Here is a 20,775-nt window from a genome sequence, read left to right on the forward strand (position 1 = left end):
ATTCGTGACACCTCCAAGGAGTCCAAAGACTCATTGCGGGAGGACACCTATTGTACATCTCTCCATCTCCACCACTACACTGAACCTCTGCTATCAATCATCTACATCAGCGCCCTACTGCCCACCACCACAATTAGTTTTTTTTTTTTGTCTGTAAATCGGTGTATTCTGAAGGGCCGATTTGCCTGTATGCGGGAGGAAAAAATCCTGCTACCTCCGTATGAGATCGGCTTACTCACCTTCGATTGAAAAAGTCCATATAAAAATTCCTCCCATCATGACGAGACTCGAACTTAGGCCTTCTCCAATTGAAGGGTGCAATATACCATCGTTCTTCCAGTTGTGTTACGGAGGCACTTATCCTTAATAAAAGGTAAAAATGAAGAACATTTTTTGCAAGTGCATAAAGGAATATAAGGATTGAATTTTTTGCATGGTCTAAATATCCACTTGAAAGTTCCTTTTACATATGTAATAGGGATAACTTTAACTTCAATAACATGGCTGAGAGGATAATCTGTTTACACGTACTGAACCATAGAGGAATCATAACCATTATTGTCATTAGTTTTTGCAGCGTAATCTTGTAATAGCAAATTTTCAGAAAGCAAACAGTGTGAGCTGGATTAGCTAAGGTTTTAACAATATCAAGTTTTTTGGAAATGATGAGAATTACTGTGGATGCATCCTCATTACACCTCATTTACAATTACAGATTGTGAAGACAACACAAAGGCTTCTGGGAAAGATGCGGAGGACACTGATGTTTAGAAGTAGGGAGATTCTTGTTCCGTTGTATAAGGTTTTGATTAGGCCACATATGGACTATTGTGCCCAGATTTGGTCACCGGGTTTTCAGAAGGATGAAGAGATGTTGGAAAGGGTCCAAAGGAGACTGACTAAGGTAGTTTCTGACCTCTGGAATGTTGAGCATGAGGAAAGATTGAGAAGATGTAATTTGCAGAGTCTAGTGGACAGGAGGAAGAGGGGAGATATGATAGAGACCTACAAGTTGGTAAGGGGTTGTTATAGGATCAATGCTGGAGAAGTTTTACAGAGAATAGTGGGAAATCAGGGGAGAACCAGAGGTCATCCCTGGAAACTGTATAAAGAGGGTGTGAGTAGGGGAGTGAGAGGCAGGTTTTTTTCGTGCAGAGTTGTGAATGATTGGAATGCCTTGCCTGAGAATGTGGTGTCTGCAAAGAGTTTGAATGTGTTTAAAACATGGTATGATGAGCTGTGTATGTGATAAAAGGACCTCCCAGATGAGTCTTTGACTCCATGAGGTCTTGGGGGTAGTAATAATAATAATAATAATTACATCCACAGGAATTCTCAGGCTGCCAGGAATCCACAGACTTCTTGAATATGAAAATATCATGATGGATGTTTAATGGAGTATTGACAGCATTAAGAAAGAACTAAAAACTAATTTTAATGCTTCCAATATTTTGTCTCAGTCACTGAGACATCTTCAAGGAGTACAACTAATACTTGTAACACACACTCACACACACAGAGACAGCACAATACTCAATCAAATATGTGGCTATGATTCTGTCTAGGTGGCACTCAGTATGGACATTTATAGTATGCCTAGGATGTAAATTGGAGCCTCTGATGATTAACACATTGACTGCCATGGCAATTTTTAGGATTCGGGTCTCAGAAGCCAATTTGATTTAATCATATCATATTATTCAAAACCCTAATTATGCATAGTAATCACAAAAAAATTCAGAATGTGGTTTTTTTTTGGAAAAAAAGGTTTCACGAGTTATCTCGTAGCATATGTAACAGAAAGTTCTTCGCAGTAGCCAACTACGAGTTAATTTGTACTCAGACACGCTTCAACTCGTCGTTGTTTCGCTAAAGCAGAGTTAGCGATATGTGTGTAAATTCGTCAGTAGTGAATCAAACTTAGTCGAGTACATTACATTTACTTCTTTCTTGAGTATTTTTTTATAATTATTATTATAATATATATTTATAACCCCACAATATCGATAAGAAAAGACCATGGACTCGAGAAGAACTTGAGTACTACACGAATCTGAGTCAGAATTTGATGAGATTTTTGCCGAGGATGGTTATGACAGTAGCGATTATGGACATTCTGAGGATTCGAGTGAGGACAGGGAAGATGAAGTCATCCCCAAGCCTGGAGATAATCCTGATACCGCCCAAGCAACAACATCAAATACGAACGATAATTTGTTGACCGAAATAGAAGAAGATCCTGAACAATTTTTTTTCCAAGAGAACGTTGATTTGAAATTGGAGACAACAGATTTTACAGTACAAACATTGGTGGACTTAATTTTTTCAGAAGGGTTTCTTGCATTACTGGTCGAACAAACTAATTTATATGCTTAGCAAGAAATTGTAAAACTTTCACGAGTAAGAAAATCTCATAGGGCATCACAATGGAAGGATGTCACACTCGCAAAAATTAAAGTTTTTATTGGACTTTTATTACAAATGGGCCCTTATTCTTTTCCAACAATAGAGCATTACTGGAGTAGAAACCCACTTTATAATATATTGTTTTTGTGATCAGATATGAGTCGAAATAGATTCCACAAAGGCGTCCAACAAAGCCTTGACAAATTTTACCCAAGCTAAAAAACTATGAGAAATGCATTATTATTGTCCAGCCTGCAAAGAGAAGCCAGTTCTTTGTGTGGAAGGTTATTTTAAAAAATATCACAAAAAATAAAATTGTTCTATTACTTTGTATTTGATTTTCACTGTATGAATAAATTTTCTGTTCATGTACGCCAGCCTTGATTTTTTGTTCTCTTCCCAGAAGCCAACTATCCTAAGGATAGTTGGCTTCTGGGATGAGAACTCGGCCAGATGGCCTACTACGAATTATCTTGTAGTTGACAGTCAATATGTTAATACTTCCAAATTTTGGGAAGTTTTTTGCAACCATATTCATTCAAATTTGGTTGATTTCTGAGTGCTGTTGCAGATTCTGAAAACAGTTTCTTTTTTAAATATACTGTGATGGAGCATGGTGGTTTTCTTCCAGAAGATCCTGTGAGTGGTATCCAATACATGGTCTGCAAGACCAGATTGATCATTAATCATGATTGGAGATGTAAATTTGTGTTTGTCTAAGACAAACACAAAATTGGTGGCTGATCTACCTATCTGTATGAAGTATGCTAACTAGCAGGAACAGAGTACTTTATATACTCCAGATACTACCAAGAGAAGAGGAGAGCTGATCTTTGGTAGAATGCATAAGGGTAACAAGTTCTTGGTGGGACTTAAAGGCTGTGTAGGGGTTTGCACTTTTTTAAGGACGTAGCTTTTTTTTTTTCAGATGTACCCAAGATGTAGGGTATGGTGATGGTATTTCTGAAATCCTTCTTGGGTGCTGGCCAAGGATTGGGGTAGGATTAATTATTTTTTTTTAATTCTGTAAGTACTGTAGCCAATGGATTGGAAGGTGTGGTGTATTATGATTCAGTTTTGTTGAAAGAGAGGTTCCACTAGAAAAAAAGGCTCTATTGGTTAGAGTTTTAATAATGCCATATTGTTGAGAGTGGTGGTGGTGGTGGGTAAGTTTGTGAATTTATCTGCCTGTGTGAGTGGGTTTTTGGTATACAGTGAAGGAGAGGTTACCATTCAGAAGGCATGTCATTAAGGTGTACAGGGGAAGGGTAAGCTATTGTTGTTTTCCTTTTCCATCATAAACTGGATTCTTGGATGTAGACTATTGAGGTGACTGAGGAAGGAGTCTAATGTGTCTGGGCCATGAGGCCAAATAGAGAACACATAATCTCCATATCTTAGCCAGATATGTAGCCAGCAAAAAAAGAATGATTATGGAAGGATGATATTGATTGGAGAAAATGGTATAAAGACAGCTGTTGCAGAATGTGTGGTGGAGATACTTAATGAGCAGTTCATACAAGTCTTTCAATCTTGTGAATGTGACTTCATGGAGAGATTGAGAGCAGTTGATGATGGGGAGGAGAGAGAGAGAGACTCACTGTAAGTGAGCAAGAGGTGTATGGGGAGTTGAGCAAACTAGATGTTAATAAGGCTGTGGGACTAGATAATATATCATCACATATTCTGAAGGAATGTGCCAGGGAGTTGACCTGGCATATTTTTTTAATATGAGTCTTGCACTCGGTCAAGTCCCTAAGGAGTGGAAGGAGGGCAAGATTGTGCCACTTCATAAAGGAGGTGAACGAACTCAAGCATCAAACTATATAGTGTCAGGTGTTGTGGTTAAGTTGTTGGAGAAGCTTGTGAGAACTAGGATCCAGAGTTGGGTTTGACAACAGTGGTATTATCTTTGATGGACAGCATGGATTTGCTAAAGGGAGGTCATGTTTTAGTAATCTACTTACTTATTACAATAAAGTGACTGCTTCCTTGGACAGAAGAGAAGGATACACAGTAATATACTTGGATTTCGCGAAGGCTTTTGATAGAGTACCTCATGATAAGTTGACATTCAAACTAGAGCAGATGGGGTTGGATATTAGATCAGTGCATTGGATTGGAGACTGGCTATCTGATAGGTATCAGCAAGTTGTGTATGGAGGAACGATGTCAAGTAAATGGAAAGTCACTAGCATAGTGCCTCAGGGATCTGTTTTAGGGCCATTACTGTTTAACTTGTATGTTACTGATATAGGTGAAGATTTGGATGGAGATATTGAGTTGTTTGCAGATGATGCAAAGTTGGGACGAACCATGAAGAGTAGTGAAGATGTTGTGGCCTTACAAGAAGACTTGAATAAATTGAGTGATTGGGCACGGAAATAGGGATGTGAGTTCAATGTTGCAAAATGTAAGGTTTTAAATTTGGAAAACAAAGATGGGATGCAGAATTTATGCTTGGTGAGGATACATTGTTGGGAGTTGGAAGAAATAAGAGATCTGGGGGTGATAGTGGATAAGGATCTGAAATTTAGGGGACACATAGCCAAAATTGTGAAGACAACACAAAGGCTTCTGGGAATAATGCGGAGGACACATCAGTGTCCTCCGCATTATTCCCAGAAGCCTTTGTGTTGAAGTAGGGAGATTCTTGTTCCGTTGTATAAGATTTTCATTAGGCCACACATGGATTATTGTGACCAGATTTGGTCACCTAGTTTCAGAAGAATGAAGAGATGTTGGAAAGGGTCCAAAGGTGACTAACTAAGGTAGTTTCTGACCTCTGGAATGTCGAGTATGAGGAAAGATTGAGAAGTTGTAATTTGCAGAGTCTGGTGGACAGGAGGAAGATCCTATAACAACCCCCTTACAAGTTGGTAAGGGGTTGTTATAGGATCAATGCTGGAGAAGTTCTACAGAAAACAGTGGGAGATCGGGGCGAGAACCAGAGGTCATCCCTGGAAACTGTATGAAGAAGGTGCGAGTAGGGGAGTGAGAGGCAGGTGTTTTTTGTGCAGAGTTGTAAATGATTGGAATGCCTTGCTTGAGAATGTGGTGTCTGCAGGGAGTCTGAATGTGTTCAAAGCACTGTATGATGAGCTGTGTGTGTGATAAAAGGACCTCCCAGATGAGTCTTTGACTCCACAAGGTCTTGGGTAATAATAATAATAATAATACATAGAATGGGAGAGGGAGTAGAACAAGAGACTATCCCTGAAAACTGTATAAGGAAGGTGTGAACAGAAGAGTGAGGAGAAGGGTCTTTACATGAAAAGTGGTTTTTGAGGAAAATGCATTTCTTGAGTGTGTTGTGAATATAGACATATTGAATCTGTTTAAGGCACAGTTGAACAAGCTTTGCATGTGATTGTGTGTACTTTCCATGACAAGTCTGTGACTCCATGTAGGTCAGATGTTAATAATAATAATATGATGATTTTAAATAGAAGTTACTTCAAGATATGAACATAATTGAGTAGTGTTGTGAAAGCTATTCAGAGTCATCCCAACTTATAAGTTCTTGCATGTGGAAGGTTATCATCAATGATCACAATAATTAATTCCTTGTTTAAGAGTCTCATTTGATCCATTAGACCATTTCATGCTTAATTGTTGTGGATTGTTCCATTAGTACTTTTATTGTTGTTCAAAACTGCTCAGCTTTTTTTTTTAATTTTAATTAATTTAAATGTCTACGTCTGTATTCAATAATTGTATTGACTGATGATGTAGAAATTTAAATAATTTATGTCTGTTTTAGTCTTTTCATTTCCTCATATTTTAAGCTCCAATTTAGAAAATGTAAATGAAATATGAAAGTAGATAATCAAGGATATTAGAAATTAGAAGAGAAGTAGAAAGTAGAAACAGGAGGTGGGAGAGAAAATAGTGAGCATCATTGCAATATTGTATTGAAGGTTTTAAAATCTCCATACAATATAGGAGCTGTTAACACACCCTTATACAATATAGCACTTAATAATAAAAATATTTTCAATCTTAAAAAGTATTTTAAATAATTTTTAAGATATTAAAAAAAAAATTTTGTTTGTTTGTTTTAGATATTCAATAAAATTGGAACTTCATTATTTCTCAACACCACTGATGAGCATCAGTGCAACTGGATGTGTTTAGTGGCTCCAGCAGTAGTAGATAGCACAGATCAGAATTTGATAGCATATCAATTATTGCAGGAGATTTATTATAGTGCTCAAAGAACTATATCAAAAGGAGAAGAATTAAAAGTTGGCTATTCACCTCCTTATGGCAAAAAAATAGGTAAATATGAAAATAGGGTGATGTACTAGTTATTGACTTCAGGTTACTACTAATAACCTGAAATTTTGCTTGCAGTTATTTTAAGCAAAATTTGCTGATCAGCCATTTTTAATCACTTAAAATGCACTTTAAAAATTGGATTTGTATTTCATGTGGCTGACTGATTGAAACAGAATTCATCATTGTATGTGATGTTTTTATAGTGTAGTCTGTGATATTTTATAGTTTTTTTTTTCTTTTTTCCTTTAAAGACAAACCTTATAAAGTCTAAGAGTTGAGTCATACAAGCTTGTCCAGGGTAGACTTTTACATACATCCATTCCTTACTTGAATTTGATCCTGCAGTCCTTATAAATAAGCAGATATGAAAGATGTGGGGAGGGGAGTATATTTGTATGATTATTAAAGTAATTGTTACTGTTTTGAATATTTCATGTGACTAATTAATTTGTAATGTATATAGGACACACACACACACACAAATTAGCCAGTCTCATCAGTTCTGTATGGAGACTGAAGGAATTCTTTTTTTGGAAAGCTCAGATGTTTTCCTTCCCCCAAAACCAGCAAATTGGCAAAAAACACACACAATTTACCAATTTTATACACTGGCCTCACAGTTTTATTGCTTTGACCTTAATTCCAAACAATCTCATGTGTTAAGACACACACACATATACACAGCTCGGTAAAAGGTCCATCGCTTATTTACTAGAAAGGCTCGTGGTTCAAATTTCATTTAAGGCATGGATGTCTGTAAAAGTCTACTCCGAACACGTGAACACGCGTCGTGTGTGTGTTCTGAGCAACTTTCTGCTCAGAAAAAAATTGAAAAAAAAAAAGTACTGAACTTTATACTGCTGTTTACTCCATAACATATATCGTAGTTATTCAGTGCTGTTTTTTTTTTTTTTTTTTCCCTTTGCCATACTGTAGTTAGAATATCTCTACTCTGTGAAATTGCCCAGATTTGATTTATAAGAACTGTTTCTGAGTTATTTCATTTTGATTAAATAATTCAATAACTGTGGACAAAATCTGATCATAAGGATACAAGGCAGAAAATTTCTAGTATTTCATGCATTACAGCAAATTTTCCTCTTTTTTTTGTCCATCAAGGTACACCATGTTGGTGAGGGTAGCTAAAGAGAGGTATGAACAGCAATTAGCTAATGAAGCCAAAAAGAATCCTAAGGAGTTCTTTCAATATGTAGCCAGCAAAAGAAAGAATGAAGGATGACATTGATTGGAGAAAATGGTATAAAGACAACTGTTGTGGAATGTGTGGTGGAGATACTTAATGAGCAATTCATACAGTTCTTTCAATCTTGTGAATGTGACTTCATGGAGAGATTGAGAGCAGTTGATGATGGGGAGGAGAGACTCACTGTAAGTGAGCAAGAGGTGTATGGGGAGTTGAGTAAACTAGATGTTAATAAGGCTGTGGGACTAGATAATATATCACCACATATTCTGAAGGAATGTGCCAGGGAGTTGACACCTGCCTTGACATATTTTTTTAATATGAGTCTTTCACTCGTATTAAACGAACTCAAGCATCAAACTATATAGTGTCAGGTGTTGTGGTTAAGTTGTTGGAGAAGCTTGTGAGAACTAGGATCCAGAGTTGGTTTGACAACAGTGGTATTATCTTTGATGGACAGCATGGATTTGCTAAAGGGAGGTCATGTTTTAGTAATCTACTTACTTATTACAATAAAGTGACTGCTTCCTTGGACAGAGGAGAAGGATACACAGTAATATACTTGGATTTCGCGAAGGCTTTTGATAGAGTACCTCATGATAAGTTGACATTCAAACTAGAGCAGATAGGGTTGGATATTAGATCAGTGCATTGGATTGGAGACTGGCTATCTGATAGGTATCAACAAGTTGTGTATGGAGGAGCGATGTCAAATAAAAGGAAAGTCACTAGCATAGTGCCTCAGGGATCTGTTTTAGGGCCATTACTGTTTAACTTGTATGTTACTGATATAGGTGAAGATTTGGATGGAGATATTGAGTTGTTTGCAGATGATGCAAAGTTGGGACGAACCATAAAGCATAGTGAAGATGTTGTGGCCTTACAAGAAGACTTGAATAAATTGAGTGATTGGGCACGGAAATAGGGATGTGAGTTCAATGTTGCAAAATGTAAGGTTTTAAAATTTGGAAAACAAAGATGGGATGCAGAATTTATGCTTGGTGAGGATACATTGTTGGGAGTTGGAAGAAATAAGAGATCTGGGGGTGGTAGTGGATAAGGATCTGAAATTTAGGGGACACATAGCCAAAATTGTGAAGACAACACAAAGGTTTCTGGGAATAATGCGGAGGACACTGATGTGTAGAAGTAGGGAGATTCTTGTTCCGTTGTATAAGATTTTGATTAGTCCACACATGGATTATTGTGACCAGATTTGGTCACCTGGTTTTCAGAAGGATGAAGAGATGTTGGAAAGGGTTCAAAGTGACTAACTAAGGTAGTTTGTGACCTCTGGAATGTCGAGTATGAGGAAAGATTGAGAAGATGTAATTTGCAGAGTCTGGTGGACAGGAGGAAGATCCTATAACAACCCTTACAGTAAGTTGGTAAGGGGTTGTTATAGGATCAATGCTGGAGAAGTTCTACAGAAAATAGTGGGAGATCGGGGGAGGGAGAACCTGGAAACTGTATAAAGAGGGCATGATTAGGGGAGTGAGAAGCAGTTTTTTTTTTAATGCAGAGTTGTAAATGATTGGAATGACTTGTCTGAGAGTGTGGTGTCTGCAAGGAGTTTGAGTGTGTTTAAGACACAGTATGATGAGGTGTGTGTGTGTGTGTGATAAAAGGACCTCCCAGATGAGTCTGACTCCATGAGGTCTTGGGGTACTACTACTACTAATAATAATAACACCATATGCTGCACACTTAATGAACAATTTAAAAAAAATTAAAATAAATAACTCCATTAATGCCTTTTATTCCCTGTAAGGAGTTGGCATAGCCATTTTAGAACTCTAACTTTTTTGGGGACTGAGGGGAAGCTCAATGAGTTAAAATTTTCTTTAATACTAAATATAGTGCCTCCGTAGCGCAATTGGAAGAACGACGGTACATTGCGCCCTTTGATTGGAATAGGCCTAAGTTCGATTCTCGTCACGACGGGAGGAATCTTTATCTGGTCGATTTCAATCGAAGGTGAGTTAGCCGATCTCATATGGAGGTAGCAGGGTTTTTCTCCCGGAAACTCAGGTTTTTCATCCCGCATACATACAAATCGGCCCTTCAGAACACATGCAATTTACAGACAAAAATTACTAGTTGTGGTGGTGTTGGAAGTGGGCAGTAGATGGCGTTGATGGAGATGATTCGTAGTAGAGGTTAGGTGTAGAGACAGTTGTAGATGTCCTCCCACGATGAGTCTTCAGACTCCTTGGAGGTATCAGGAATAATAATAATAATAATAAATATTACCTCATTTCTGCTCCAGCTAAAGATGTCTCAAATGTGTTCTTATTGAACTTCATTCATTTGTTCAGCTGCTGTCTCTAATCTGGAAGTTGGCGATCTTGTTTTCCACTTATTCATATCCTGCGTAACTCTAAAGATGTGGATGGTAATTTTATCTATGCCCTTCATATAGTGTTATCTTGGTTAGCTTCTTCTTCTTCCCTGTAGTTTTCCTGTGTTTATTATTATATATAGTATATGCCCTGAGAATTTCATTTTCCTCCTTCTGATCTCTCATTCAGTAAGGGTTTTTTTTTGCTCTTTCAATTACTTGTGACATAACTAGTAATAGCAAGTCATCAATTACATTCTTTTATTTATATTGACTTTTCTGTTATAACTAGTTCGTTCATGTTGAGAAAGCTGTCTATTTGTAATCTTTATTATTTCTTTTTCACGTTTTCTATCATAAGACCCAGACATATAAATCTCTCTAATATGAGCTTTTACGATTAGATTTGTATCCATTACTTTATCTCTAATTATTATTGTTTTTGTTTTCTGTATGGTTATTTTTAGTTTTGAATTAGTCCAAAATTTTCACATCTGTTATTTTATTAACTAACGAATAAAAAAAATACATTGCAGATCCCCGTTTTTATACACCAGTTGATCTTTTGCATATCCTTCTGAGGTTTGGTATTGCACTGCTTGTGCTTTTTCCACTTCTGAATTCATATTTTTCATCAGCTATTATTTTGTTTATTTGGCTTTGATATCTGTCCTATATTATTCTAAGAAATAATTATAAGCCATTTGGCTTCTTTTTTTCTCATCAAGGATAAGGTATTTGTCTATTCTGGCCTTTCCATCTTGCAGTTGATCCCCCCCCCCCCCTTTGGTCTATAGTTATCCACTTTTTTTGATAACCGATATCTTTCCATCCTGTATAAATGCTCTTTTCATTTTTCTCTGTATTCCTTGATCTTTTCATTTAAGTAGTAAATATTTTGTTCTCTTCTAATTTCTTTATTTTTTATATGATCTGATTTTATAAATCTTTTAATGGTTCTTAAAAATCTCATTTCTACTCCTGTATTGTACTTTTCCTAAATTTTAACAGTCATATTTCTGAGCCATTAGTTAATACCTTTATCTCCTAAATTTTTAGTAGCATTTTATTTATAACTTGATCTGGACTTGATACTTTATTAGTCAGTATAATAGCAAGCTTATTATGAAAAATAAAGTGCATTGGTGCTTTATTTGTATTTTGTATTTTTTCGAAGTGCTTTTCCCATTTCTTCAGTTAGAATTGAAGGACTATCTATTTTATTGTCTCTCTCTCTCTCTTTTCCTGTTATCTGAATATAGGTTTATTTAAATATTTCTCCTAACGCTTTACGATATCTGTCTCTTCAAACAGTACATCTCTTTCATTTAACATACATTTGAGTTGTTTGTTCCTTTTCTTTCTTGTGAGTTGTTTTATCCCATTGCATTTTGTAAAATCATGGTAACTGTCTGCCTTCAAATTCTTGACACATTTCCTTTGTCTCTTTAGATATTCGAGTTATTTCTATATTTACTTAGATCTTTACTTTTACCTTTTTTTTTTTTTTTTTTTTTAATTAACTCCATAATTTTAGCAATCATCTATTCTTTTTCATTTTTTTTATTTGCTCTCTAGAGGTGTTAAGTCTTTGATGTTTTTGAGTGTTATGTCCTTGAAATCATTCCAAGTCTTCATTATTACATTACACCCACTTCACTGTCCTATTTTTCCATTCCCCATTTTCACTATGATATAATTCTTTAAACTGATTATCTGTTTCTTGTGCATATGACAAATACTAGAGTATAATAATAAATTACTGATAATTTAGTATGAGTAATATTTCACTTTTATATCAACAGTTTATTTGAGCAGAAGTAAAGATTGTCATGGGTATATAAACATACATTAGTGAAAAAAAACCTTGAGTCATATTAAACTATCTATAGATATGCATTATAGCATCCTATAATTTGGTATTGGGATGCATATCAAGCTTAAAGTTGAGCTGACAGTCTTAAAGTCCTACACTGTGAGCAACTTGATGAAACTATATATGTTGAAATTAGAAGGCTTGTTATAATGCAGAAGTGAACTCCAAAAGAGTGTTTTCAAATTTATGTGTGCTTCTGTCTACACCATAGTTTTATCTATGTGTATATGAAGTGTCCACAGAATAGGTTGCTAGACTCAAATATCATAATAGTTATAAGGGATCTAATCTTTAAAGGTACTTGTGGCATAACTTTAAAATAACAAAATTACACAATAGCCACAGTAATAAACTTTAGTGAAAGTAAGATATTTTGTACTGAAAATGACGGTACGTCATCAGCATTAAGAAACAACAAGCAAATCCAAGAACAGGAATACAAGGTTTAAATGATTTTTTAAATCATTTAAACAACTTCCACCAAGACATCAAATTAACAATGGAGGTTGAAGAAAATGGATCTCTTCCCTTCCTGGACGTAAGACTTACTAAGACATCTGATTCTATAAAATTCTCAATCTTTAGAAAATCTACACACACAGATAGATACCTACATGCGTCCTCACCTGCACAGAAAGTGGGTATCATCTCAATTCTAGCACATCATGCCAGATCTGTACTGTCAGATGATGAAGAGCTAAAAAATGAACTACAACATCTACAAAGAACCTTCACAGGTAATGGCTACTCGTCGAAAACTATTAATAAGCACCTATACTGCTGCCATCAAAACAACTCAGAAACACAAGACAACCCCAAAGGTATCTCCTTACCATACATCAGCTCGCTCTCCACGAAACTAAGAAGAATTTTACGAAAGTTCAACATAAAAACCTGCTTCTCTACTCTTCCTAAACCAAGATCTATTTTAAGTAAATACAAACAAGCTCACAACCATCTACAATTCCCAGGAGCGTACAAAATCACGTGTGACTGTGGGAAACAATACTATGGCCAAACTGAAAAATCCATCCTCCTACGTCTGGAAGAACACCAAAGAGACATTGCCTACAAAAAGAACTAGAGCAAATGCCCTTTCAAGCCATGTACTGTTTACAGTAAACACAAATGATGAAGGCTGTCAACATGAGATAAACTGGACAACAACTTCAAACCTTCGTATATGCCATGACGAGGTAGAATGTTGCATAGTCGAATCTAGATTGCCTCAAAATTACAGACCAATCAGCCTCATCTCAAATCTCGGCAAAATTGCCGAGAAGGTAATTCTTACCAGACTCCAAGATTCAGTACTCCTACTAAATATCCTGCCTAAGGAGCAGTTTGGCTTCCGACAATCGCATAGCACCATGCAACAAATACACAGATTAGTGGAACACATCATCACTGGTTTTAACTGGCGTCAATGCACTGGGGCTGTTTTCCTTGACATAGCCAGTGCATTTGACAAAGTTTGGCATTATGGTTTGCTATACAAACTGATATCATCTGGTGTACCAATTGGAATCATTCATCTTATAAAGGCATACCTCTACAATAGGCGCATGCAAGTCAGGATGTGTGGGGTAGTCTCGACACAAAAAACGCATCTTGGCTGCAGCTCCACAAGGATCCTTACTAGCACCAATCCTATTCTCCTTATACTTGTATGATATATCGCACAACCCATTATCTTCAATTAAAGCTATATATGCTGATGATACGGCAATATTGGCCAGATCTTTAAAGCCTCGCCTAGCCATCAAGAAACTGCAAGAAAACCTACTAATCGAACAATATTTTTCCAAATGGCGACTCCAAGTGATTCCCCTGAAGAGCATAGCCGTCCTATGCTCTAGAAGATCAGTGCTTCCTAAAGAAGATATTCTCCTTTCAAACACTAAAATTCTGTGGAAAACTAAGAACAAATATCTTGGTGTAATATTAGACAGAAAACTGACTTTCAGCTCCCATATCAAGACTCTCTGTGCAAGCACATCAAAAAACCATAGCCCAGCTCTACCCACTAATTAACAGAAACATTAAGCTGAGCACCAGAATCAAACTTCTCATATACAAACTGATGGTTCGTCCAATACTCATCTACACTTCACTGCCTGGAGTCATACTTCAAATATTAATATTCTCAAATTACAACGTATCCAGAATAAATGTCTCAGAATGATCATGGGTGCCTCATGGTTCATCTGAACTGTCCAGCTACATCGGGACACAAATGTCTCCTATATTTACACTTTCATGCAGACTTAGCAATCAAATTCTTCTCAAAAGCATCTGTGCACTCTAACAAACTGATCCAACTGGCTGCAGATTATGATGCAATGGATTATTTCAAACATAAAAGACCTAAAGCCATCCTAAACGTCAACACTGAGGACTAATCTCCTAGCCCACTCAGGGCGAGCAATTAGCTCAAACTTTCTCCACTCACAGTTTCTCCCAAGATAGCAGGGAATATGAAAAGCTTTTGCTTCACCCCTTATGTCAGTAAAGTTAATAGTTGATCTTGGTATCTGGTAGTCGGAGATCTATCAATCTCTTGTCAGTCATCTCAGTTTTTGGTTCTGAGTTTTGAGGATTGTGTTGTGGGTTGTGAATCATGGCTTTTCTTTATCATAAGAGTTTTTAGTAGTGAAGTAATGGCACGTACTAAGCAGATTGTGTTGTAAATTAGTGGATTGATTATTTGTAGTTGAGTTGTTATTGCGATAGTGATCTTCAGCACAGCATTCTTTCAGCTGTATTTCATTCAAGGTAAGATTTTATCTCACCGAAATTTTCTCAGGTGCTCTCCTGTTCCCTGCCCAGTGCCCGGCAGTAGTTTTCTGCCTTTAAAAAGGAGATTTCCACTGTCAGTCTACACTCGGTGGTAGGAAGGGACAAGGCAGGTCCTGTTCCACGTGAAATGTCCTTCAAACTACAGATTAGGCTTAATCATGAATACCCCATATGATGACTTAAACTTTAAGGAACTCCTTGCAGTTTTCAAGCATGTTGGATATGTCCTTCACTCCAAATGGCCTGGTAGGGTAGAGATCCACCAGATTACTGAAGTCGAATCAGACGACTACCACCCCCCTGATCCACTTTCCAGCACTTCTCAAGATAACACCAGGGAGATTATGTCGCCAGCTATTGGCCAGCTCCTAGTGGACTCAGATGACTCTAAAGACTATCAGATGGTCAGTAGAAAGAAGCGTAAGAAGGAGTCTCCAGCTACACAACTAGAAACAATAGTGGAAACAGAGGCTAAGCCCAAAGATAGGATTGCACAGATGGACACATCGGTATACAGTTCGTAGAAAGAGCAGCTTCAGTGAACACAGCGGCTCAGCCAAAAGAAAGAATTACACCATTAATTCTAAGATCTAAAGACAAATGCTTGACAGTAGTGGAGGTGATGAAGAACACTGAAATCAAGTTCACCTCTACTAAAAATTCAGATGAAGGTGTCCGCATTCAACCAGAACGAGCATCGGACTACCGTCGGCTTACTAAATTTATGGACAAGCTGAAAATTCCATATCTTACATTCCAGCTTTTAGTAAAACAAATTCAAACCAGGCTGATACACACAGATTTCTCAAAAATACTCAAATCATTTTCTCAATGATTAATGGATAATCTGGCCACTTCAATAAATTCCATGCAGATTGCTTTCTGGAATGCAAACGGTATTAATAACAAAATTCTGGAACTTCAAGAGTTTGCAGATCACTTCAAAATTGATATTCTCTTGATCAATGAGACACACCTACGGCCCTACGATAACCCCAAACTCAGATACTATTCTTTAATCAGAAATGATAGGCTCAATGCCAGAGATGGAGGCACTGCCATCTTTATAAAAAAAAAATATCCATTACATTGAAATTAAAAAGACCACTACAACTAATCTTGAAGAAACTCGCATAGAAATTCATACCAATAATGCTGGCAAATTAAAAATATATTCAGTTTACAACCCTCCAGGCAAAACTCTCTTATCCTCTGACCTCTCCCAGCTACTCGATACAAATGAAGCAACAGTTGTGGCAGGAGATCTCAATTCAAAGCATCTTCTATGGAATAGCAAAAACTCCAATAACAACGGAATGATTCTCTACAATTTTGCTTTGTCAAGAAACATTGTCATTGCAGGCCCTATCGAACCAACACACTACGGACCGTTTGGCAGACCTGATGTTCAGGATATTGCTATTTTCAAAAACACTTCTCATCAGTTCCAACTTCAAGTGGTTAATGAGCTCAGCTCTGATCACAATCCAGTACTTTTAAGCCTAGGAGGGGATCCTGAACTCATTCCCAGCCAATCACATACTAACTTTGCAAAATTCAAAGCTGCAATCAACACTATTATAGACTCAGTACCTAATATCTCCTCCCGTGAAGCATTAGACACGGCAGTCAACAATCTAGAAAATAAAATTCGATCTGGCTTATCTGCAGCCTCTTCCACTTTCACCCCAGCTCAAGTAAACCTACTCCGAGAAGAAATTGTTGCACTAATCAGAAACAAAAGTAGAATTTGATGCCACTACCACAAAACATTATAACCCCAAGATTGCCAAGAACTAAATAGGGCAATCAGTCAAATCCGATATGCTCTCAACAACTTCAAGAATCAACAATGGGGGAAAAAACCGAATTCCTTAAAAGCTGAGGATAACTCACTATGGAAATTGGCTAAAGCTCTCTGCACAGATCGGTCCAACACACAGCCCTTCCATGGCGAAAGAGGCATAGTGTACAGAGATAATGAGAAGGCTGAAGCTTTTGCAGATGCCCTGGAGCTCCAATGTAGGCCTAACTACATGCACGTGAATTTACTATTCATTGAGAAAATCCATCGATATGTTTGCTGCGCTTTACATCACCCCTGTAGCCATGAAAATATTAGTTTCACTCCACCTAAGGAAGTTTATTCCATCATAAAGAAACTCAACAACAAAAAGGCTCCAGGACCCGATGAGATTACCAACAAAACAATTAAAGCACTTCTCCATAAAGCACTTATGCACCTGGTAGCCATCATAAATGCAGTACTCAGACTCAGTTACTTTCCCACTTGATGTTAAAAAGCAGATATAATTCTCTTTCATAAAGCAGGGAAATCACCACTGTTTCCACAGAATTATAGGCCCATCAGTCTCTTGTCATGCTTAGGGAAAATTGCTGAAAAAGTCATTCTCAATCATCTGCAAGATGAGGCAAACAAAAACAACATTATTCCAAAAGAGCAGTTTGGGTTCTGCACAGGGCACAGTACAACTCAACAAGTTCATAGATTAATAGAATATATTACAACCGGATTCAACTGGAGACAACACACAGGAGCTATCTTTCTGGATGTGGCAAAGGCATTCAATAAGGTTTGCCATAAGGGACTTATCTATAAAATGATTACAGTCAACATTCCACTTTACCTTACTAAGATCATCGACTCCTTTCTAAAAGACTGTACATTTTAGGTTAAGCTGTGTGGACTTAGATCCTCTTAAAAGAATCACTGCAGGTGTTCCTCAGGGCTCGCTTCTTTCGCTGCTGCTTTTTAACATCTTTGTTGCAAACGTCCCTAGCATGATATCAACCACCATAGCTTGCTATGCGGTGATATAGCAATTTTAAGCAGATCTCTCAGACCGCATTTGGCTATGCAGCGCCTACAAGTCCAACATCAAATCTAGAAAAATGGTTCAGAAAGTGGAGGATAGCTGTAAATGCTGACAAAAGCACTGCCATTCTCTTTACCAGACGGAGAGCATCCCACTATGGAGAGGTCAAACTTTTCAACACAACCATTTCATGGAAATATAAAACCAAATATCTAGGTATACAACTGGATCACCTCAATTTTAACCCTCACATCGACTATGCTTTCAACAAATCAAATTCCGCAATTGTACAACTCTACCCTCTTCTCAACCAAAGAAGTCAAGTCAACACTGAAAACAAATTACTGATCTACAAAACAATTATTAGACCTACATTAACGTATGGATCACCGGCTTGGGGTCACACTTCCCACAGCAACATCAGAAAACTGCAAGTTATTCAGAACAAATGTCTTTGCATGATTTTTGATGCTCCGTGGTTTGTCAGGAATGCTCTCCTCTACCGAGATACTTACACACCAGATATTTCCACGTTTCTCCATGAAACTGCCTCTACATATTTCACAAGAGCAGCTATTCATCCCTAATCAACTCATTCAAGATTCGTCCAACTACGATGAAAACGACAGGTGGAAACATAAACGCCCGAAAGCAGCTCTGTTCGGTTCAAGCGCTCCCACACCGCCCTAATTTGGACGAGCCAAGTGCTCGATAATCTATCACTAAATTAACCCAACTTCTTAGAGATGAAGGGATTATAATCTAAGGGACTGATATCCATCCAGCAATAAAAGTCAACAGTCAACAATCTTGATATCTTTTCTGGGTCTGTCTCATACTGATAACATTCATTAATGTTTGTCTATTGGTTTGCTTGCTTCCTGGGGAGTAGAGATGCTCTGTTCTGTGGTAGTTTTTGCCTGTCATTGATGGGAACTGCTGAGTTTCATATCCTGAAGTGATTTGGCAGGAGTAATGAGCATAGTAGTGATCCTGAGGTCACTCTGTGAGAGTAATAGTGATCTTGTTGATTACTCTGAGTTTTGGAGAGGTGTCTCTGCACTTTAACATACCTCAATAAAAGTTGAAACCAGACTGGGTTGTGGCCCTACCCATAATGCATAGCATTATTCATGTTCTTAAGGATGTGTTGTTTACATTATGGGGTTCTAAGGCAATTGATGTAAAGACATTAGTCTCTATATACAAGTATCTCAGTTGTGAAGATACTTCATGTGTAAACATTGTTTGCTTACACTTGAAGAAAGGATTTAACCAAGAATAAAATTTCTTGGCATCTTTAACACACATAAATTAATGCCATCTGGTAGCTTCATTGATCACTGTGCAGTGTGTCAACGTTCTTGGCACATTGTAATTGTTTTCACAGAATTTCACAGTAGTTTTCACAATAAACAATTCATCATTATTATAGTTTAAAGTATTTAGCCTGATATGGCCTGTTTCAGGCCCGAAAGCTACCCATAAGTCTAATGAATGATGATGTCTCCTTTATTCTGAATAGTTTTTATAGGCTTACTTATTTGGACATTCTTTTAACATACTCCATCCAATTACATTCATAATATTTTTAAAATTTCCTCTGTTGCCAGTTCTTGTTTATTTAATTATTTCTTTTATTATTAAATAGCTTATATTTTACTGTTTTTCTCAAATTTCATTTAATCTGTTTTGTTTGTTTTCTTGTAATGTTGGTATAGCTAATATTATGAACTTTTAATATAGTCTGTTTTTGTATATTTTTGGTTGGGTTTAAAAATAAACTTTAGCTTTAAATATTTTGTAATTTTCATATTTATGCAATTTCATCATATGAAATCAAGCAATCTAAATTGAAGAGATGTTGGAAAGGGTCCAAAGGCAATTGACTAAGGTAGTTTCTGACCTCTGGAATGTCAAGTATGAGGAAAGATTGAGAAGATGCAACTTGCAGAGTCTGGTGGACAGGAGGAAGAGGTGAGATATGATAGAGACCTACAAGTTATTAAGGGGATTGTTATAGGATCAATGCTGGAGAGGTTCTACAGAAAATAGTGGGAGATTGGGGGAGAACCAGAGGTCATCCCTGGAAACTGTATAAAGAGGGTGTGAGTAGGGGAGTGAAAGGCAGGTTTTTTTCGTGCAGAGTTGTGAATGATTAGAATGCCTTGTCTGAGAGTGTGGTGTCTGCATTGAGTTTGAATGTGTTCAAGGCAAGGTATGATGAGCTGTGTGTGTGATAATAGGACATCCCCGATGAGTCTTTGACTCCATGAGGTCTTGGGGGTGGTAATAATAATAATAATAAATAAGAAATTTCATCATCATTTATTATTACATTACTTCTAGTTGCATCTCTTGATCTTCTTTAAAACCAGTTGTTTTTGTTATTCTGTTGAGGTTATCATTTCATGATCTTCAGTTATTTTTCTTAGGTTTAGAGTAGCATTTTTAAAGTTTATCTTCAGAATCAGTAATTACCAGGACATCTTTGAAAAGGAAATATGTTTAAATTTGTACTAGAGAATATTTCATTACATAATGGTTCTTTCTATTTAGTTATTATTTTGTTTATATGTATATTAAGTACTTTTAAAGACAGGGAATATTTGTGTCTAATTCCTTGGTTTATTTCTTTTTAAAATGATATTTCAGTGCGGGCATATCATCTATTTCCCTCATACATATATATGAGTTCTTGAAATGATATTTGTGTCTTTTTTGTAAAATGTTTCTTTTTACCTTATCAAAAGTTTTTTCAAAATCTATCAATATAATATTTATTTCTAGATTGTACTCTTTTCTTTATTCTGTTATTAATTTTAGATAGAAAACTGGATCTAACATGGACATCCTTATCCTTTCTAAACAGTTCTGTGCCTATAGAATGAAATTTAAATATATTGTAAGTTTCTTTTTCATAATTATTCACCTATATAGTTTGAAAGAATTTAAAATGCTGTGTAATTTGTAAGGTCTTTTAAGTATATCAATTCTGCTTTTTTCAAAATCTATCAATATAATATTTATT

At 36.7% G+C, this 20,775-nt stretch overlaps 1 protein-coding gene across 1 annotated transcript in view; it reads left to right on the forward strand.

Moving 5' to 3' along the window:
• LOC150107482 (uncharacterized) overlaps positions 1 to 20,775 on the forward strand; it is a 378,606-nt gene that overhangs the window by 97,158 nt on the left and 260,673 nt on the right. The window contains exon 3 of the mRNA XM_090391332.1: positions 6,471 to 6,687. Within this exon, the coding sequence (XP_090247458.1) occupies positions 6,471 to 6,687 (217 nt within the window). The remainder of the gene's footprint in view (positions 1 to 6,470; positions 6,688 to 20,775) is intronic.

The sequence above is a fragment of the Typopeltis vanoorti genome, chromosome 4, assembly GCF_054136105.1.
Source record: "Typopeltis vanoorti isolate ZY-2024b chromosome 4, IOZ_Tvanoo_1.0, whole genome shotgun sequence".
Lineage (NCBI taxonomy): Eukaryota > Metazoa > Arthropoda > Arachnida > Uropygi > Thelyphonidae > Typopeltis > Typopeltis vanoorti.